Source organism: Apodemus sylvaticus, chromosome 9 (assembly GCF_947179515.1).
Source record: "Apodemus sylvaticus chromosome 9, mApoSyl1.1, whole genome shotgun sequence".
NCBI lineage: Eukaryota > Metazoa > Chordata > Mammalia > Rodentia > Muridae > Apodemus > Apodemus sylvaticus.
The window spans coordinates 8,363,512-8,384,576 of NC_067480.1; the positions used below are offsets into that span (position 1 = coordinate 8,363,512).

The following is a 21,065-nucleotide window of genomic DNA, read 5'->3' on the forward strand; positions in this document are numbered from 1 at the left end:
TTTCAACAAATGGTGCTGGTTCAATTGGAGGTCAGCATGCAGAAGAATGCGAATCGATCCATTCTTATCTCCTTGTACTAAGCTCAACTCCAAATGGATCAAGGACCTCCACATAAAATCTGACACACTGAAACTAATAGAAAAGAAACTGGGGAAGACCCTTGAGGACATGGGCACAGGCGAAAATTTCCTGAATAGAACACCAATAGCTTATGCTCTAAGATCAAGAATTGACAAATGGGACCTCATAAAACTACAAAGTTTCTGGTTTCCTTTCGATAAAGATGTAGAACTCTCGGCTCTTCCCAGCACCATGCCTGCCTGGATGCTGCCATCCTCCTGCCTTGATGATAATGGACTGAACCTCTGAACCTGTGAGCCAGCCCTAAGTAAATGTCCTCCTGTATAAGAGCTGCCTTGGTCATGGCATCTCTACACAGCAATGGAAACCCTGACTAAGACATACATCATATGCTACTTTCTCATCTCCATTTGTCCTACTGTTGTCATTTCAAAACACATCTAATACTGAATTTACTCTCTACCCTTACATCAAATCTGTACCTCTAGCAGTTTGCACCGCTTCAACTAGTAGCAATTCTGTCCTTTCATGACTCCCCCCTTCCTGAAGCTTGATGGACAACTCTTTGGCCAGTTTAATGTAAAGCATATACATTATCCAAATGATCGTCTTTACTTACACTGCTGCTCTCCTGGTCCAAACCAACGTCATCTCTTGTCTAGGCACACATGTGACTACCCCTGTAGATGTGCCCCAGGTCCAGCTCTCAGCAGATCATTAGAACAGCAACACAAAGGCTCCCTAGTCCCACCTGTCTTCTTGCAGACGCCCTGCAATGGCTTCTTCTCGGGCAGCATCATTATGACTACTCGCTGCCTAGCTGAATCTACTCTGTATGTCTTTCCCCCCTCAATACTTCACTGTAGTCACAGTTGTATGGAATCTGTATGAAGGGAATAATGATTCAGCACAAATGGGAGAATAATTGAGGCTGTACTTGATTTCACCTATGAAGAAAACATCCAAGATTCTGCTGGTAACCATCTCAGGAATGTTTTTCCACAGAGCAAAAGCCTTTGGAAATGAGAATTTGTTTTCTTAAGCAAAGAATATGGGTCTAGGTTATCTGCTCAGGTATATTGGATGCTACTGATCTTGTTTGTATGAGAAACATAATTAAAAAGAAAAGTGCTTTCCCTAGAACATTGTTATGCTTACTCACTAGAAGATGATTAATTAAAATTAGTTGATAGCTATAATTATTGCTTTTCTGCACAGGCCATCATTTTCAATTACCAAAGAATTCATATTGAGATTCAACCACACAGACAACCCAGCAGAGGAGGAAGAACTGTTGGAACAAGCCAGGAAACTCATTGTCAGGTGTAAGGTAAGGTTTGGTGCTCCAGTTACTTGGCAGGTAAACTTCATTTTCCAGTTGGTAAAGGCTTATCTGCTATATGCTATTGAAAGAAAGATAAAAGGATGTGGAGAGATACTCAGCTACCTTTAAGTAGGCAGCACTAAAACCTTAATGTTATAAATAAACAATTCAATGTCAAATAATTTTGGGGAGAGGGTTTCCCATAAAAGAAAAATACATTGTTTTTATCTAACTCTGGTCACAAAGCATTGGCATGTAAGAATGGCTTTTGGAATATAACTGAGAAATAGTAATGCAGACACATAAATAATATTGGGATACACATAAACAAAGGGATGCACATAAATGAAGGGGTGCACATAGACGAAGAGGTGCACTTAGATGAAGGGGTGCACTTAGATGAAGGGGTGCACATAGACGAAGGGGTGCACATAGACGAAGGGGTGCACGTAGATGAAGGGATACACGTAGATGAAGGGATGCACATAGATGAAGGGGTGCACATAGATGAAGGGGTGCACATAGATGAAGGGGTGCACATAGATGAAGGGGTGCACGTAGATGAAGGGGTGCACGTAGATGAAGGGGTGCACGTAGATGAAAGGATACATGTAGATGAAGGGATGCACATAGATGAAGGGGTGCACATAGACGAAGGGGTGCACATAGACGAAGGGGTGCACATAGACGAAGGGGTGCACATAGACGAAGGGGTGCACATAGACGAAGGGGTGCAGATAGATGAAGGGGTGCAGATAGATGAAGGGGTGCACATAGATGAAAGGGTGCACGTAGGTGAAGGGGTGCACGTAGGTGAAGGGGTGCACATAGGTGAAGGGATACATATTTCCATTTGCTGTTTTCCTGTTTCTCCTCACAGAGGAAGTTGGGCCTCAAGACGCTGGGCTCTGGGAAGCACGTGCATCTCCCGACTGTGTGGGCTGAGGTCATCTATCTGGCTCAGTGCAAAGGGGAGATCCAGGATGGTATGTATGGGGCCCAACCACAGACGAACCCGAGGTGTCCGTGGATTCACAAAGAGATGACTTGAGAATTTAAAGTAGAGTTTTAGAAAATTTAAACTGATTAAATTTAAAGTAGTAAATTTAAAATAAGTAAGTCTTCATTTTCCATCAAAATTTCTCATGATGTTCCTTTATCAAAGTTTCTCTGTAATTCTGAACTTAACAACAATGACTGTTGAACTTTTAAAGTCCAAAATGGGTTTTAAAAGCTTTTTCTCAGTTCGGTGATGGTGGTGCAGGCCTTTAATCCAGCACTCAGGAAGCAGAGGCAGTTGGATCTTTGTTAGTTCAAGGTCAGCCTGGTCTACAGAGAGAGTTCCAGGATGGCCAGAGCTACACAGAGAAACCCTGTCCTCAAAACAAAATAACAAACGCACCAGATCAAAACAGAAGCTTTTTCCTCAGTATAGTCTTTACTACTTTTCCCCTAAAATTGGCAACTAATTTAAAAGTCACCATCTTTGGGTAAGTCTACCTGCGGTGGTTACTGTGGTTAAAGGTGTTTATGAATGTTATAGCCTTACTTATAAAACGCTAATCAGATGGATGTTGGCTTGGCTTTTTTTCCTTCTGCTTTAAAGCAGAAAGCGTTGCTCATAGCCCTTTATCTGGTACTTCTCACTTACATGACTTCTTTCAAGCAACTTCCAACTAATCTAAAAAGGAAATTAAATAACATTATTTTTAAGGGGATAAAATTCCTTCTCTCGTTAAACTAAATGTTATGTGTGTGCCTTATAAAATGAGTTTGGGGATGTTAACTGCTAAGGTCAGAGGATATTTCCTGAGGAAATTGGGATTTGTAACGATGCCTAAGAGCTCAAGAACTCGGAGAAGGAAACGTGTTTTGAACTTAACTTATTTTTATGGCCCCGAGTCTCAGCACTGACACCTCCATCAGACATGGATACTGTGGGGTGAGGCCTGTGGTTTACCACCAACCATCTTCATTGCTACCTGGGGAGAAGGGGGATGGAAGTGAGGGAAAGGGAGGGAAAGAGGGGCGGGGTGTGGGGAGGAGGGGCGGGGCGTGGGGAAGAGGTGCGGGCTTTGGGGGAGAAGGATTAGGTAGATAACAGCGGCCATGTTTCCTTTGGGGATTTGGCACACAGTCACTTCTGGGCTCTATTGACTGAAGCAGTCACTAGGCCTGCTGAGGTTTAAGGTGACTCTCACTGGGAAGGTTGGAAAGCATTTCCGAGTACAAAGAAACCCTGAATCGGATGGACAAACACTGAATTTCAAGATGTAAATATAATATGCAGAAAGCCAGGGTTAATTTTTCAGTGACAGAATTTCACTTTGTTCGTGTTTCAGAAGCCTTAAATATGCTGCATGCCTCCCTGGACCATGTTTCCTTTGATTATGATCAACTTCCTGCCCTGTTTTTTCTTGCGGAATCAGTTTTATATCGACTCTGTTGCGATGCATTCATGAAGGGATATTTATATTCAGTTGAGATAAAACTTGTGAAGGTATGTTTTAAATTTTAATTGTTACAGGCGCAAGTGATAGGAGGCTGTAAGTGCTGTGTGCGCTGGGATCAAACAAGACTGGCACTTAAGAGGGGTAGTTTAGTGATCTTTGAGCATGGCTAGCAGGCTGCTGCTTGACAGCAAAAGATGAAATCGTTTGAGAAAATAGAATTTCATGAACTGTGTAAGAAAATAATTATGTAAAAAAATCATACTGTTGTCCTAAGTATGTACAGATTTTTTTTAAGGATTAAAAGATTTATTTACTTTCATTTTATGTGTAAGGGTCATTTGCTCTCATGTGTCTGTGTATGTGTATTTGAATGTATGTGTGTGAGTGTATGTATGAGTGTGTCTGTGTGTGCATTTGTGTGTATGCATGTGCATGTGCGTACACATGTTTATTTGTGTGTATATGTGCACGTGTGTATGTGTATATATGTGCATGTGCATGCACATATGCATATGCATGTTCATGAGTGTTCATATGTGTATACATGTATTTGTGTGTGTGTATATGTGCATATGGGTGTTCATGAGTGTTCATATGTGTGTATGTATGTTTGTGTGTGTTTACATGTGTGTATGGGTGTTCATGAGTGTGTGTGTATATGTGTGTGTGCAAATGTATGTGTTTGTATTTATGTGTGTGTGTGTGTGTGTGTGTGTGTGTGTAGTACTCTCAGAGGACGGAGGGAATTGGGTTCTCTGGACTTGGAGTTGCAGACTCTAGTTGTGAGCTTCCATGTAGGTGATGGGAACTGAACCCATGTCCTCTGCAAGAGCAACAATGCTCTTCACCACTGACCTCTCGCTAGCCTGTTCTTTTAGGGATTTTAAAAAACATGCTATGTTCATTATATAAAGCCTCTTAGAAATAACCTTAATTTCAATTTGATGTGAGTGGCTCTCTGTCATCACAGAGCTATCAGCAGGAGCTGCCATCAGATGGGTAATGCTTTGTAAAGTCTTCAGTCAAATGCTTCCTGTGTTTGTAATAGACAGTTGACATGGGAAAATTTATTATAAAAATAATTTTAAGAATAGCTGGTGGATTTATTGCAAATAAATTAAGCTTAAATAATGGTTTCATTATTACAAAAAAAGGAAAGAAAGGCTAGGAAGATTTCCTTAAGAATTCAATGTCGTGGCCGGGCGGTGGTGGCGCATGCCTGTAATCCCAGCACTCTGGGAGGCAGAGGCAGGCGGATTTCTGAGTTCGAGGCCAGCCTGGTCTACAGAGTGAGTTCCAGGACAGCCAGGGCTATACAGAGAAACCCTGTCTTGATAAAACCAAATCCAAAAAACCAAAAAATCAAAAAACCAAAAAAAAAAAAAAAGATTCAATGTTGCCTGTTTCCACAAGAAAAACTGACTAAGCAGTAGATACATTTTACAGCTTTGGTCAAGAGAGAGTATTCCCAAATCTATCCACCATTAGGAAATTTTAGGGAAATAGCTGTATTTGTCTGTAGTCTTGGAGCTTTCTGAAAATGTTAGGAGTACACACTTCAAGAGAAAGAATTTGGGAGTCCCACCAGAGTCAACTCCCAGGGGATGTGGCCTCCCCACTTGGCATCCTGGGTCTCATTAATGAAGGAATCCAAGAACGGACTCAAACAGAAGCTCAAGGATAACTTTATTGGAACTTAAAAGGAAAACCCAGGGCAGGCCAGCTGTCAGTCTCAGCAGAGGTCATGGAGAAGAGAGAGAGAAGAGGGCAAGCTCCGAGACAGCGTCACAGTAGTGTCACAGTAGCGACTGTACCAGGGGAATGGAATGCTGGGAAGGGCACAGACACTATCCCAGTGGAGAGTTAATTACGCCCCTGCTTTCTTCAGCATTGCTTGAGGTGAACTTGCCCTCCTGCGGGATTGTCCCATCCTTGGCTATCCCAATTGCTTAAGTCCTAAGGGAAGGAGTATCGACATGTCACCACCAATAGGTAGATTGGATTCATCTGGAAAGAAGTGGCCTTCCTTAAATCAACCTTCAAAGCCACAGTGGCAGAATTGTCAGAAGCATTCTCCACCCCCATCTCCAAAATTTGACTCCTCATTTAATGAAATTATTAAGGTCTGATTAAATAAGTAATATACAGTTCCTGAACACTGCCTCACATCCAGATTTCATGCACAATCTTTCCTGTTATCTGTTTTCTAAATAAAAGAATTTTAATTATTGAAGCATCCTTCTAAAACTATAGAGAGTAAAATGTAAGAAACACTAGTCTGGGTATGTGTGAGCTACACAATAAAAGTTTTGTACAGAGCTTCAGTAGAAATGCAAACAAACAGAGCAGGATAGTTCCTGTGTAGCACTGATCTAACAGTCGGAGGTGTAGGGGACACGGGAGAAGAGTAGAAAGAAAAGCAAGGAAGAAGCAAGGTGAAGAAAGAGAGGGAGGTGAGACGGATGGAAAGACAGACGGAGAGACAGAGAGACAGATAGACAGACAAGCAGAGATTCACGTGGGAGGCAAAGCCCGAGTGGTAATGCTACAGAGAGAAAATGTAGCAAGGCCAGAGAGGTGTCTCAAGGGGACAGTTTTTCAATAGAATGTTACAACCAAAAACTTCTTAGCTGTCTTTATTTTTATTTTTATTTTTATTTTTATTTTTATTTTTATTTTTATTTTTATTTTTATTTTTATTTTCCAACCTCTCGGTCGGGTAACATTGACGAAATTAGTGGATAAGACAGCATGAGCTTTGTTATTCCTCTCAATAAAATCTCCAGTCCTTTTAAAAATCTTGAATAACCTCCCCTGGATGCCTTTTAAACCTTTCCCTTTAATCCTGGGAGCCTGTATCTGCCGGCGGGTCATCAGGCATGTGGCTGTGTGGTATCCAGCCTGTGGATTTTCACTTCCTTACCCCTTAGCGGCACTTTCTTAGAGAGTCAACCGCATGAAAAGCCCATCGCGCCACACTGCAGACACTTTATTTTTATGTGTAAAAGGCTGGTATTCATAAGTTTTAGAAACATTTCTAAATACCATGAAATTTCTGTTCATCACATCAATGTTAATAACAAAGGCTCCTGGTAGAAATAAGAGAGTTAGTTGAAATTGAGGGTTTACTTGAAAGTGAGTGGATTTGGGGAAAGTCCACCCTAGCTTCCGAGTCCTGTAATAATGTTTATTTGTCTTCTTTCCATAACAGTGCAGGGTGAAGCATTTGAGGCTTGGCCAGACACAACTATTGCACTGTATTTTAACACGTGTCTTCAGTTAATACCTTGCGTCTGTTAAAGTGTTTGATTTCTCTCACACGCAAACTCAATGACCCTTGTTCCTGTCACTCTGTGTGTCTCTTTAATAACTTATACAGAATGCAGCCCGCTTTTAAGATTTACGGTTTTCATATTATCATATAAAATCTTGTGTATTGTATGTTTCTGCAGATATCCCACTTTCTGTAGCTTATGTAAAACGGCCCAGTTTTAGCCACAGATGTACTCTTTTGGTCAGAGAAGTAAGAGTTTGCTGTGTTCACTGTGGTGACAGGATGAGGGACAGACCACAGCTTGCTGTGAGAACCCAAACATTTCCCAGTGCTCCCCAAGTCTGTGTTTGAAACTGTTTTGGTTAAAAGCCATAGGAGGAACTGCATACCACACTGTGATCTACACATACATAATATACGGCCTTCTATATACTAAAATAAAGGGAATTCGGAAACACATTATAACATTTTCTCTTCTCATGTATCTTATTTTTATATACCCTCCCATCAATTCATTTCATGAGTTATTTAATGGCTATGATCTACAATTTGGAAAAACAATGTTGCTTTAAAGGATACGGAACCAAACAGCGTCCAGAACTGCCCATTTGAAAGAGGGTAGAGATGATTTATTCAAGTCTTTCTCCTGGCTGAACCAGCACTACAGTCTTGACATAACCGTTTTAAAGTTATTTCAAAAAACACACAATATCAACCAAGTTTGAAATTGTTTTATCAAAAAGTAAATGTAATAATAAAACATTTTATCTTTCTCTATGGTTTTTAAGCATTTACTGGCGCGACACAAACGCACACTTTTCCCTCTTCTCTCTTGACAGATTGGCTATTTGATCTTCTTACGGCTTTTTGTATTTTTCCTGCACGGTCACTTAGAAAGTTTTAAACAACATTTGCTTAGGCTGCAGCCATATTTATACGGTAGAGTATTTTTTTTTATTTTTATGCTTATAAATGTTTTATGTTCCATTATAAGACCCTCAAACTGTCACTATAAAGAGTGTAAGCTGTTCTATGTCTCATGAAAAGAGAGGCCGCCGGTGAGGGCTGCTGGGCCAGGCAGTGTTCTCTTCAGTGCTTGCTTTCCCTCAGGAACTTAGAACTTCTTGTGGTGAGAAAATTAAAAATCTAGTCTCTCTGCAATCTGAATAAAACCCGTATTCTTATGATCTGCAGTCATCACCTGTGCCATAGAGAACCAGGATCTAACCTTGGCCACAACCTCATATTCTTTAACCATCACCCCCTCCTCCTCCTCGGGCCCCTCCAGCCTTCTGTGAGCACTATTCATTTTCCAGCTATGTGACAGAGACCCACATTTCCCATTTGTAACAGTAGCTACCACACCAAACTATAAAGCAACAATTTTCACATTTTAAAGCAGGTCTGTCTGCCCTGTAGACGCTGGACAGGAATAGGGAGGGAAGAGGATTCTGGAGGCCTTCTCAGCATGGCCCAATAGCAGCATTACACAAAGCAGCGTCCTTCCAACTGTCCTGACTGGTCCTCAAAGGCAGAAATGCCATTAGCACTGCAATGCATCCGATTACACACTGGAAAGAAGGAGTGGTTGAGGAATGGATATCAAAACCATAAATGGCTGCAATGGGGAGTGTCTTATGGCACAACCATTTTACAATATTTAGAAAAGACTGATTTTAGTCCATTGGCTCTAGGTCGCCTATGTATGAAAGCCTGAGGAGGGATCAGGAGGAAGTTGGTGTTTTTAGATACTGACTAATATGGTCGAGATTTGGAAAAACGCAACAGTGGGTGTGACTGTCACAGGGAAAGTGAGGAGCAGCATTTAGGGGAGTAATTCAGCTAAGGAGGCCTGTGGGAGTCGGATCCCCGCTGAAACCCACTGAGTCCGGTTAATGTTGCTCATATGCAAATGCATTCAGGGCCGACCACTTGAGGCTGGAGAAAATGGAATAGTAATTATGTATGTGTATTAATATGTACCATGTATAACAAATAATTATATATTATAATATATAATGCACATACCATGTTAAGCCATATATGTTCTTTAATTTAAAATTTGTAAGCATTTCATCGACGAGTACTCCATTTACATTAGTCCCACCTCCTCTCCCCCTCCAATTCTCCTGACCTCTTTTCAAACTCATGACTTCTTTAATTTTATTCACGGTCCTATGTATCTATTAACAGATCACTCGGGATCCATTTTGTGTGTAGAACAGACTGCTGGGTGGGGGTGGGGGAATCTCAGAGCTCTACCCTTAGATGCAGAGATACCTTAATTAACAGCAGGGGAGTGCTGGAGAACAGTAGCATTATCTGATTGTACATTCAGTCACCACACAAGCTGTCCTGAATTATAAAAACTCTCACGTAATTTATTCAAGATGCAGTGTTCTTCCTCACCACCAGAGGACACACACACCATCGTAAATTTTAACTAGATAGAGCAATGCACAATGGTAGGAAACATCAAACTCATGGAGACTTTCGTAGTTAAAAGACAAACGGATCCCACCCAGTGCAAGACACTAACAGAGCATCTCTCACAAACAACCTTTCTCCTAACAGCACTTTATTTCTCTGAGTCATCCTACTACAAGTATCCAAACATCTTCTCCAACGTGCAGTTCATCCTGAAAACATCGGAACTTATATGTAAAAGAGAGCTCCATTCGGAACTGTTTGCAGAAAGCTCGGATGAGACGGAGGACCTGTCTTCTGATCCGGTGGGTAAACAGATACGGTGGGTATGCTGTGTTGTGTTGCTATATGATAAAATCGCCGTGACCCTACACCCATTCTCGTGGACCCAGCATGCCCTGGTAAAGCTGGCCTTAGCCGGAGGGGGGTTGGAAGGGAGGGTGGCCAGCGCACATGCTGGCTCGTGCACACCTCAAGGATCATACAAAGAAGGCTCTGGAGGAATGGGCCGTCCATGTGATTCGCTACTTCTCTGAGAGGCACAATGACATAACACCTCTTCCACATGGGTCCCATATCAGCCACTTAAGAACAAATACTTGCATAACTCAGATTCCAAAGCCAACATCTTAACAGATTCCATTTCATCAAGAGAAAGAATGTAAAGTGTAGACTGGCCACGGAACAGATGTGGCAGGCCACGTCCTCCAGGTCTCATGTTGACATAACATTTAATGTGCCACTGAAGTCAACTGGAAACGTCTCAATGCTCAAATGGGCCAGCTATGGTGGCACTCGCCTTTAATTCAGCACCAGGAGAGGCAGAAGCAGGCTGATCTCTGTGAGTTTTAGGCCTGCCACCGCCACACAGTGAAACTACACCCTCTCAAGTACAAATTGAGAGATTAAAATAATTCTAGTACATAGTTAAATTTTTCTTATATTATTAGTAATCAAGTATTAAATAAACAAATATTATACAAACACAAATCCAGTGAGTCTTGTAATTGTGTATAAAACATGTTTTTCAGAAGACAAGTTTTAGTCTCTTTGGTAATCATTTCCTTTACTAAAGAGTTTCTGAAAGACGTGAGTGCTATGAAACAGGATTTTTCCCATTAATTTTATAATTAATATACAGAAATTTATTTTTAATTTTTTTAATAAAGGAAAAAGATCAGTTTTCTTGCTTGTGTGTATGGTGTGCATGTATATATTCATGTTTGCATGTTTGTGGACATGCATATGCGCAGTGTACATGCATGTATGCTTGTGTAGCTCGCTAGGACAGAGGTATATGCTGGAACCTTCGCTGATTGCTCCGGATCCTCTTCCCAAGGCAGTCTTTCCTCGCACCCGGGGATGCTCCATTCCACCTGGATGGTCTAGGGACAGCTTGCTCTGGGATGCCCTGGCTCCAACTCCAGAGAGCTGGCGTCACCGGTGGGATGCCCGAGCAGCTGGCTTTTATGTGCATGCTGTGGATTTACACCCCAGTCCACTGAGCCTTCTCACCAGCCTGGAAGCACCTGCTTTTTTAAAAAAAATAATTTAATTTTTTTCTTATTCACTTTATATTTGTTCAAGGAAAATAGTTTTAATCTAAGGTAAATTCTAATGATTTGTGAAATCTAAGGATTTGTGGAAATTCCTCTTAAAACAGCTTTATTTATGTGTGACCTCACAGTCTTCCCACACTCCCTTTCGTGCCTTTCAAACATTAACTGTAAACTTAACAGACGGGAAAATACATTTTATCACTACGTGTGTAACTCTTGAGCTTAAGTATTCGTCTCCTGGCCCATTAGCAATAAACCGCCTACGCAAAAAGTGACGCTCGCTAAGTAATTTGGACCATTTGGTTATAATTAGTAGCGAATGCAAATTGTGCCATGCAAAAAGAGGCACTTGTTTCAAAATTAAAAATATGTTTTGATGATAAATATACTTAAAGTAAGATATGAAGCTGCGAAAAGAACATTGATCCCGAAGAGTAACGACCTACTCGACAAATGTCTGAGTGATCGAAGGAGGTCGGCTTAGCTTTTCTATACCTCTGATTCCTAGTCTGTTTAAACAAAGCTCTGCCTATTTTCATGATGATCACGATAATCATCACCACTGCCGTCATCGCCTCAAATGAAAATAAAACTGTAGTTTGCGAATGAAATGTCACAAAAATACAGCCATTAATATTTAGGTGTTCGCACTAACCTAGAGAGTGCAGAGTGATCTTCGGCGGAGAATAGTTACCTGGACAAAAAGTAGCGATCTGAGTGTTGTATCTCCAAATATAGTGCTCCAACGTGCAATTTGCATATGCAAATATGGCAATCTTAGCGTGGCTCAGGCGGGGCCACGTGTTTCTAGATTGGTGCTCCTGAAGAACAAATCTATGTCTACCCTTCTGCTAGAAGGGGCAAAGCCCACAAAAGCCCACAGCTCACGGAATGGACACGTCTGCTGAGAGTGACATGCGCAGTCGCTGAGTCTTCCTGTGCCTTTTCCACTTTGTAGGACAAAGGACCTCACTTCTATTTCCGCTCCATTCGTGAGATTCTCTGAGGGGACTATAACACATTTGGGGCTGTCAGGTTTATTGCCTTTCTTTTTCTTCTCCAACTACTTCATAATATAACGACTATAAAGGATAGTGGAGCCACAGTGCTCCTAAATCACCGCTAGGCTAATCAGCACTGATTCATGGCGTGATTGCAAACCCTAAAGTTCCCTAGTTTCCACCCAATTTCTCCAGTGTGGCTTTTCGAAGCCAGCCTCTCCAGTTCAGCTGAGCATCTGCCCATTCAATACCCATTTCATTTCCTACTTTGGGGAATGAAAGAGGAAAAGAAGAGATAATGTAAAAGCTACAGCAGCAGCTATTTTTTCCTCCTGTCTTTATCGATGCTATTTTGCAGTTCAGGATTTATCGATCTATCCATCATCTTTTATCTTCTGACTCTACTAAAAGGGCTACGCATTGGCCATTGTGAAATACCTTACATTTAATGTTCATAGAAATGGAGTAAAAGCAGTTGCCGCTGGATTTGTTGTACAACGAATGCTAAAATTGCTTTAAAATCCTGTAGAATTTACGCATTGTAAGATGCATAATAGAGATCTGTGGCTTCACCTACAGGTAGGAAACGTCCTTCCCTTGCCCTGGACACAGTTTCTTCTTCTGCTTCTTTTTAATTTAATTTTTTATTGGATATTTTCTTTATTTACATTTCAAATGTTTTCCCTTTTCTCCCCTTCAGAAACCCGCTATCCATCCCCCTTCCCCTTGCCTCTATGAGGGTGCTCCCCCACCCACCTACCCATTCCTATCTCCCCACCCTGGCATTCCCCTACACTGGGGCATTGGACACCTTGGGCCTCTCCTCCCACTGATGTCCAACAAGGCCATCCTCTGTCACATATGTGGCCAGGGCCATGGGTCACTCCATGTGTATTCTTTGGTTGGAAGTTCAGTCCCTGGGAGCTCTGGGGGAGTCTGGCCTGTTGACTCTGTTGCTCTCCCCAGGGGACTGCAAACCCCTTCAGCTTCTTCAGTCCCTTCTTCAACTCCTCCCTCAGGGACCTTGTGCTCAGTCCAAGGGTTGGCTGCAAGCATCCGCCTCTGTATTTGTCAGGCTCTGGCAGAGGCTCTCAGGAGACAGCTGTATCAGGCTTCCATCAGCACGGACTTCCCTGAATCCACAGTAGTGTCTGGGTTTGGTGACTGTATATGGGATGGATCCCCAGAGTGGGAATCTCTGGATGGCCTTTCCTTCAGTCTCTGCTCCACACATTGTCGCCATATTTCCTTCTGTGTATATTTTGATTCTGCTTCTAAGAAGCACAGAAGCATCCACATTTTAGTCTTCCTCCTCCTTAGGCTTCATATGATCTGTGAATTGAATCTTGGGTATTCTGAACTTTTGGGCTAATATCCACTTATCCGTGAGTACATACGGTGTGTGTTCTTTTGTGACTGAGTTTACCTCACTCAGGATGGTATTTTCCATTTGCCTGCAAATTTCATGAAGTCATTGTTTTTAATAACCGAGTAGTATTCCATTATGTAAATGTACCACATTTTCTGTATCCATTTCTCTGTTGAGGGACATCTGGGTTGTTTCCAGCTTCTGGATATTATAAATAAGGCAGCTATGAACATAGTGAAACATGTGTCCTTATTACATGTTGGAGGGTCTTCTGGGTATATGCCCAGGAATGGTATAGCTGGGTCCTCAGGTAGTACCATGTCCAATTTTCTGAGGAACCGCCAGACTGATTTCCAGAGTGGTTTTACCAGCTTGCAATCCCACCAGAAATGGAGGAGTGTTCCTCTTTCCCCATATCCTTGCCAGCATCTGCAGTCACCTGAATTTTTGATCTTAGCCATTCTGACTGGTGTGAGGTGGAATCTCAGGGTTGTTTTGATTTGTATTTCCCTGATGACTAAGGATGTTGAACATTTCTTTAGTTAAACATAACCCTGTTTAACTCTGTTCCCCATTTTTAAATAAGGTTATTTGGTTCTCTGGAGTCTAACTTCTTGACTTCTTTGTATATATTGGATATTAGCCCTCTATGGGATGTGAGATTGGTAAAGATCTTTTCCCAGTTGGTTGCTGTTTTGTCCTATTGACAGTGTCCTTTGCCTTACAGAAGCTTAGCAATTTTATGAGGTCCCATTTGTTGATTCTTGATCTTAGCACATAAGCCATTAGTGTTCTGTTCAGGAACTTTTCCCCTGTGCCCGTGTGTTCAAGGCTTTTCCCCACTTTCTTTTTTATTAGTTTCAGTGTATCTGGTTTTATGTGGAGGTCCTTGATCCACTTGGACTTGAGTTTTGTACAGGAGATAAGAATGGATCAATTTTCATTCTTCTACATGTTGACTGCCAGTTGAACCAGCACCATTTTGGTGAACATGCTGTCTTTTATCCACTGGATGGTTTTAGCTCCTTCGTCAAAAATCAAGTGACCAGATTGTGTGGGTTCATTTCTGGATCTTCAACTCTATTCCACTGATCTACCTGCCTGTCACTGTACCAATACCATGCAGTTTTTATCACCATTGCTCTGTATTACAGTTTGGGGTCAGGCATGGTCATTTCCTAAGAAGTTCTTTTATTGTTGAGAATAGTTTTCATTATCCTGGGTTTTTTGTTATTTCAAATGTAAATTTGAGAATTGCTCTTTCTAACCCTATGAAGAATTGAGTTGAACTTCTGATAGAGATTGTATTAAATCTGTAGATTGTGTTCGGCATGATGACCATTGTTTTTTATTGAATATCATCTTCATTTACATTGCCAATGGTAAAACCTTTCCCGATTTTCCCCCTCCCCAAAGACCCCCAAACTCCTCCTCCCACTCCCTGCCTCCATGTATATGCCCCTCCACCAGACTCACTCCCACCTCCCCCCCCACTTCCCTTTGTTGGGGCATCTTTTGAGCCTTTACCTGACCAAGGACCACTCCTCCCACTGATGCCCAACAAGATGTTCCTCTGCCACATTTTTGGTTGGAACCATGTGTGCCCCTTGGTTGATGGTTTAGTCCCTGGGAGTCCTGGGGCATCTGGGAGGCCAAAATCATTGTTTTTCCCATGGGGCTGTAAACCCCTTTAGCTTCTTTGGACCATCCTCCAGCTCCTCCATTGGGGACCCCACGCCCATAATTGTAAGGCTCTGGCAGGGCCCCTCCAGAGACAACCATGGCATGCTCCTTTTGGTATACACTTCTTGTCGTCCTTAATAGTGTCAGGGTTTGGTGACTGTTTATAGGATGAATCCCCAGGTAGGGCAGTCTCTGGGTGGCCTTTGCTTCAGTCTCTGCTTCACACATTGTCTCCCTTATTGCTTCTGTATTTTGTTCCCTTTCTCAGAGGAACCAAAGCACCCTCACTTAAGTCCTCCTTCTTCTTGAGCTTCCTGTGCTGGGTGAATTGTAACTTGTTTATTTTGAGCTTTTGGGCTAACATCCACTTATTAGTGAGTGCATACCATGTGTGTTCTTTTGTGATTGGTTTACCTCACTCAGGATGACACTTTCTAGTTCCATCCATTTGCCTAAGAATTTCATGAATTCATTGTTTTAAATAGCAGAATAGCACTCCATTGTGTATATATACCACAGTTTCTGTATCCATTCCTCTGTTGAAGGACATCTGGGTTCTTTCCAGCTTCTGACTATTATAAGTAAGGCAGCAATGAACATAGTGGAGTATGTGTCCTTATTACATGTAGGAGCATCTTCTGGGTATATGCCCAGGAGTGGTATTGCTGGGTCCTCAGGTAGTAAGTACTATGTCTAATTTTCTGAGGAATCGCCAAACTGATTTCCAGAGTGGTTTTAATTCCAGCTTGCAATTCCACCAACAATGAAGAAGCATTCCTTCCCCCGCCCCCACATCTTCTCCAGCATCTGCTGTCCCCTGAGTTTTTGATCTTAGTCATTCTGACTGGTGTGAGGTGGAATCTCAGTCTTGTTTTGATTTGCATTTTCCTGATAACTAAAGATGCTGAACATTTCTTTAGGTGCTTTAGAGCATTTCGGGTTTCCTCAGTTGAGAATTCCCTGTTTAGCTCTGTACCCCACTTTTTAATAGGGTTATTTGACTCTCTGGAGACTAACTTCTTTTTTTTTTCTTTTCTTTTTATAGTGACTTTTTTTAATTCAATTTTTTTATTTACATTTCAAATGATTTCCCCCCTTCTGGCCCCCCACTCCCCGAAAGTCACATAAGCCCCCTTCCCTCCCCCTGTTCTCCCACCCACCCATTCCCACTTCCCTGTTCTGGTTTTGCTTTATATTGCTACACCGAGTCTTTCCAGAACAAGGGGCCACTCTTCCGTTCTTCTTGTACCTCATTTGATGTGTGGACATTTGATGTGTGGTTATTATGTTTTGGGTATTCCAGTTTTCCAGGCTAATATCCACTTATTAGTGAGTGCATACCATGATTGATCTTTTGAGACTGGGTTACCTCACTTAGTATGATGTTCTCCAGCTCCATCCATTTGCCTAAGAATTTCATGAATTCATTGTTTCTAGTGACTGAATAGTACTCCATTGTATATATATACCACATTTTTTGCATCCATTCTTCTGTTGAGGGATACCTGGGTTCTTTCCAGCTTCTGGCTATTATAAATAGGGCTGCTATGAACATAATGGAGCATTTATCCTTATTACATACTGGGGAATCCTCTGGGTATATGCCCAGGAGTGGTATAGCAGGATCTTTCGGAAGTGAAGTGCCTAGCTTTCTGAGGAACCGCCAGACTGATTTCCAGAGTGGTTGTACCAATTTGCAACCCAACCAGCAGTGGAGGAGTGTTCCCCTTTCTCCACATCCTCTCCAACACCTGCTGTCTCCTGAGTTTTTAATCTTAGCCATTCTGACTGGTGTAAGGTGAAATCTCAGGGTTGTTTTGATTTGCATTTCCCTGATGACTAATGAAGTTGAACATTTTTAAAGATGTTTCTCCGCCATCCGAAGTTCTTCAGGTGAGAATTCTTTGTTTAACTTTGAACCCTATTTTTTTAATAGGGTTGTTTGGTTTTCTGGGGTCTAATTTCTTGAGTTTTTTGTGTATATTGGATATTAGCCCTCTATCTGATGTAGGGTTGGTGAAGATCTTATCCCAATTGGTTGGTTGCCGATTTGTCCTTTTGATGGTGTCCTTTGTTTTACAGAAACTTTGTAATTTTATGAGGTCCCATTTGTCAATTCTTGATTTTAGAGCATACGGTATTGGTGTTCTGTTCAGGAACTTTTCCCCTGTACCGATGTCCTCAAGAGCCTTCCCCAGTTTCTTTTCTATTAGCTTCAGAGTGTCTGGCTTTATGTGAAGGTCCTTGATCCATTTGGAGTTGAGCTTAGTACAAGGAGACAAGGATGGATCAATTCATATTCTTCTGCATACTGACCTCCAGTTGAACGAGCACCATTTGTTGAAAAGGCTATCTTTTTTCCATTGGATGTTTTCAGCCCCTTTGTTGAGGATCAAGTGGCCATAGGTGTGTGGATTCATTTCTGGATCTTCAATCCTGTTCCATTGATCCGCATGCCTGTCTCTGTACAAATACCATGCAGTTTTTAACACTATTGCTCTGTAGTATTGCTTGAGGTCAGGGATACTGATTCCCCCAGAATTTCTTTTGTTGTTGAGAATAGTTTTAGTTATCCTGGGTTTTTTGTTATTTCAGATGATTTTGAGAATTGCTCTTTCTAACTCTATGAAGAATTGAGTTAGGATCTTGATGGGTATTGCGTTGAATCTGTATATTGCTTTTGGCAAAATGGCCATTTTAACTATATTGATCCTGCCAATCCATGAGCATGGGAGGTTTTTCCATTTTTTGAGGTCTTCTATTTCTTTCTTCAGAGTCTTGAAGTTCTTGTCATACAGATCTTTCACATGTTTGGTAAGAGTCACCCCAAGGTACTTTATACTGTTTGTGGCTATTGTGAAGGGTGTCATTTCCCTAATTTCTTCCTCAGCCTGCTTATCCTTTGAGTATAGGAAGGTTACTGATTTTCTTGAGTTGATTTTATAACCTACCACTTTGCTGAAGGTGTTTATCAGCTGTAGGAGTTCTCTAATGGAGCTTTTTGGGTCACTTAGGTAGACTATCATTTCATCTGCAAATAATGATAGTTAGACTTCTTCCTTTCCAATTTGTATCCCTTTGACCTCCTTATATTGTCTAATTGCCCGAGCTAGTACCTCAAGTACAATATTGAAAAGATAAGGAGAAAGGGGGCAGCCCTGTCTAGTCCCTGATTTTAGTGGGATTGCTTCAAGTTTCTCTCCATTTAGTTTGATGCTGGCTACCGGTTTGCTGTATATTGCTTTTACTGTGTTTAGGTATGGGCCTTAAATTCCTGTTCTTTCCAAGACTTTAAGCATGAAAGGATGCTGAATTTTGTCAAATGCTTTTTCAGCATCCAATGAAATGACCGTGTGGTTTTTTTCGTTGAGTTTATTTATGTAGTGGATTGCATTGATGGATTTCCATATATTGAACCAACCCTGCATTCCTGGAATAAAACCTACTTGATCATGGTGGATGATCATTTTTATGTGGTCTTGGATTCAGTTGGCAAGAATTTTATTGAGTATTTTTGCATCGATGTTCATAAGGGAAATTGGTCTGAGGTTCTCTTTTTTTGTTGGATCTTTGTGTGGTTTTGGTATCAGAGTAATTGTGGCTTTGTAGAAGGAATTGGGTACTGTTCCTTCTGTTTCTATTTTGTGGAATAGTTTGAAGAGTATTAGTGTTAGGTCTTCTTTGAAGGTCTGATAGAATTCTGCACTGAAGCCATCTGGTCCCGTGCTTTTTTTGATTGGAAGGCCCCTTCTATTTCTTTAGGGGTTATGGGACTGTTTAGATGATCTATTTCGTCCTGATTTAATTTTGGTATTTGGTATCTGTCAAGGAAATTGTCCATTTCCTCCAGATTCTCCAGTTGTGTTGAGTATAGGCTTTTGTAGTAGGATCTGATGATTTTTTGAATTTCCTCAGTTTCTGTTGTTATATCCCCCTTTTCATTTCTAATTTTGTTAATCTGGATACTTTCTCTGTGCCCTTCGGTCAGTCTGGCTAAGGGTTTATCTATCTTGTTGATTTTCTCAAAGAACCAGCTCCTGGATTCGTTGATTTTTTGTATGGTTCTCTTTGTTTCCACTTGACTAATTTCAGCCCTGAGTTTGATGATTTCCTGTCTTCTACTCCTCCTGGGGGAATTGGCTTCTTTTTGTTCCAGGGCTTTCAGGTGTGTCATTAAGCTGCTAGTGTATGCACTCTCCATTTTCTTTTTGGAGGCACTCAGGCCTATGAGTTTTCCTCTTAGCACTGCTTTCATTGTGTCCCAAAGATTTGGGTATGTTGTACCTTCATTTTCATTAAATTCTAAAAGTCTCTGATTTCTTTCTTTATTTCTACTTTGGCCAAGGTGTCATTGAGTATTGTTCAGTCTCCATGTGTATGTGGGCTTTCTGTTGTGTTTGTTGCTATTGATGACCACTCTTACTCCATAGTGATCCAATAGGAGGCATGGGATTATTTCAATCTTTTTATATTTGCTGGGGTCTGTCTTGTGACCAATTATATGGTTGATTTTGGAGAAGGTACCGTGAGGTGCTGAGAAAAAGGCATATTCTTTTGTTTTAGGGTGAAATGTTCTATAAATATCAGTCAAGTCCAATTGCTCCAAAGCTTCAATTAGTTTTATTGTGTCCCTGTTTAGTTTCTGTTTTCCTGATCGGTCCATTGAGAGTGGAGTGTTGAAGTCACCCACAATTATTGTGTTAGGTGCAATGTGTGCTTTGAGCTTTAGTAAAGTTTCTTTTACAAATGAGGGTACCCTTGCATTTGGCGCATAGAAGTTCTTCTTAGTGGATTTTCCTTTGACCAGCAAGAAGTGTCCTTCTGTATCTCTTTTGATGGCTTTAGGTTGAAAGTCAATTTTATCTGATATTAGAATGGCTACTCCAGCTTGTTTTCTGAGACCATTGGCTTGTAAAATTGTCTTCCAGCCTTTTACTCTAAGGTAGTTTTTGTCTTTGACATTGAGGTGTGTTTCCTGTATGCAGCAAAATATAGGGTCCTGTTTCCTTATCCAGTCTGTTAGTCTATGTCTTTTTATTTGGGAGTTGAGTCCATTGACGTTAAGAGATATTAAGGAATAGTGATTATTACTTCCTGTCATTTTCGATGTTATTTTTATATTGGAGTGGTTATCGTCTTTTGGGTTTGATGAAAGAAGGTTACTATCTTGCTTTTTCCACGGTGTTGTTTCCCCTCCTTGCATAGGAGTTTTCTTCTTATTATTTGTAGGGCTGGGTTTGTGGAAAGATACTGTGTAAATTTGGTTTTGTCATGTAATATCTTGGTTTTTCCATCTATTGTGATTGAGAGTTTTGCTGGGTATAGTAGTCTTGGCTGACATTTGTGTTCTCTTAGAGTCTGCATGAGATCTGCCCAGGATCTTCTAGCTTTCATGGTCTCTGGTGAGAAGTCTGGTGTGATTCTGATAGGTCTTCCTTTATATGTTACTTGGCTGTTTTCTCTTGCTGCCTTTAATATTCTTTCTTTGTTTAGTACATTTGGGGTTTTGATTATTATGTGACAAGAGGTATTTCTGCTCAGGTCCAGTCTGTTTGGAGTTCTGTAAGCTTCTTGTATATTCATGGGCATCTCTTTAAGTTGGGAAAGTTTTCTTCCATAATTTTGTTGAAGATATTTGCTGGCCCTTTCAACTGTAAATCTTCACTCTCATCTATACCTATAATCCTTAGGTTTGGTCTTCTTATTGTGTCCTGGATTTCCTGGATGTTCTGGGATACAAGCTTTTTGCATTTTGCATTTTCTTTGACTGTTGAGTCAATGGTTTCTATGGTATCTTTGGCATCTGAGATTCTTTCTTCCATCTCTTGTATTCTGTTTTTGATATTTGCATCTATGGCCCCTGATTTCTTCTCAAGGTTTTCTATCTCCAAAG

General features: G+C 41.2%; 1 protein-coding gene across 2 annotated transcripts in view; it reads left to right on the plus strand.

Moving 5' to 3' along the window:
• Positions 1–21,065, plus strand: part of Tmem232 (transmembrane protein 232) — a 228,400-nt gene that overhangs the window by 14,142 nt on the left and 193,193 nt on the right. Inside the window, exons 2-6 of one of the 2 annotated variants that reach the window (XM_052193337.1) lie at positions 1,301–1,412; positions 2,287–2,392; positions 3,749–3,906; positions 7,973–8,072; positions 9,708–9,865. In XM_052193337.1, coding sequence (XP_052049297.1) covers positions 1,301–1,412; positions 2,287–2,392; positions 3,749–3,906; positions 7,973–8,072; positions 9,708–9,865 — 634 coding nt within the window. The remainder of the gene's footprint in view (positions 1–1,300; positions 1,413–2,286; positions 2,393–3,748; positions 3,907–7,972; positions 8,073–9,707; positions 9,866–21,065) is intronic. The other variant, XM_052193338.1, reaches the window with a different exon arrangement.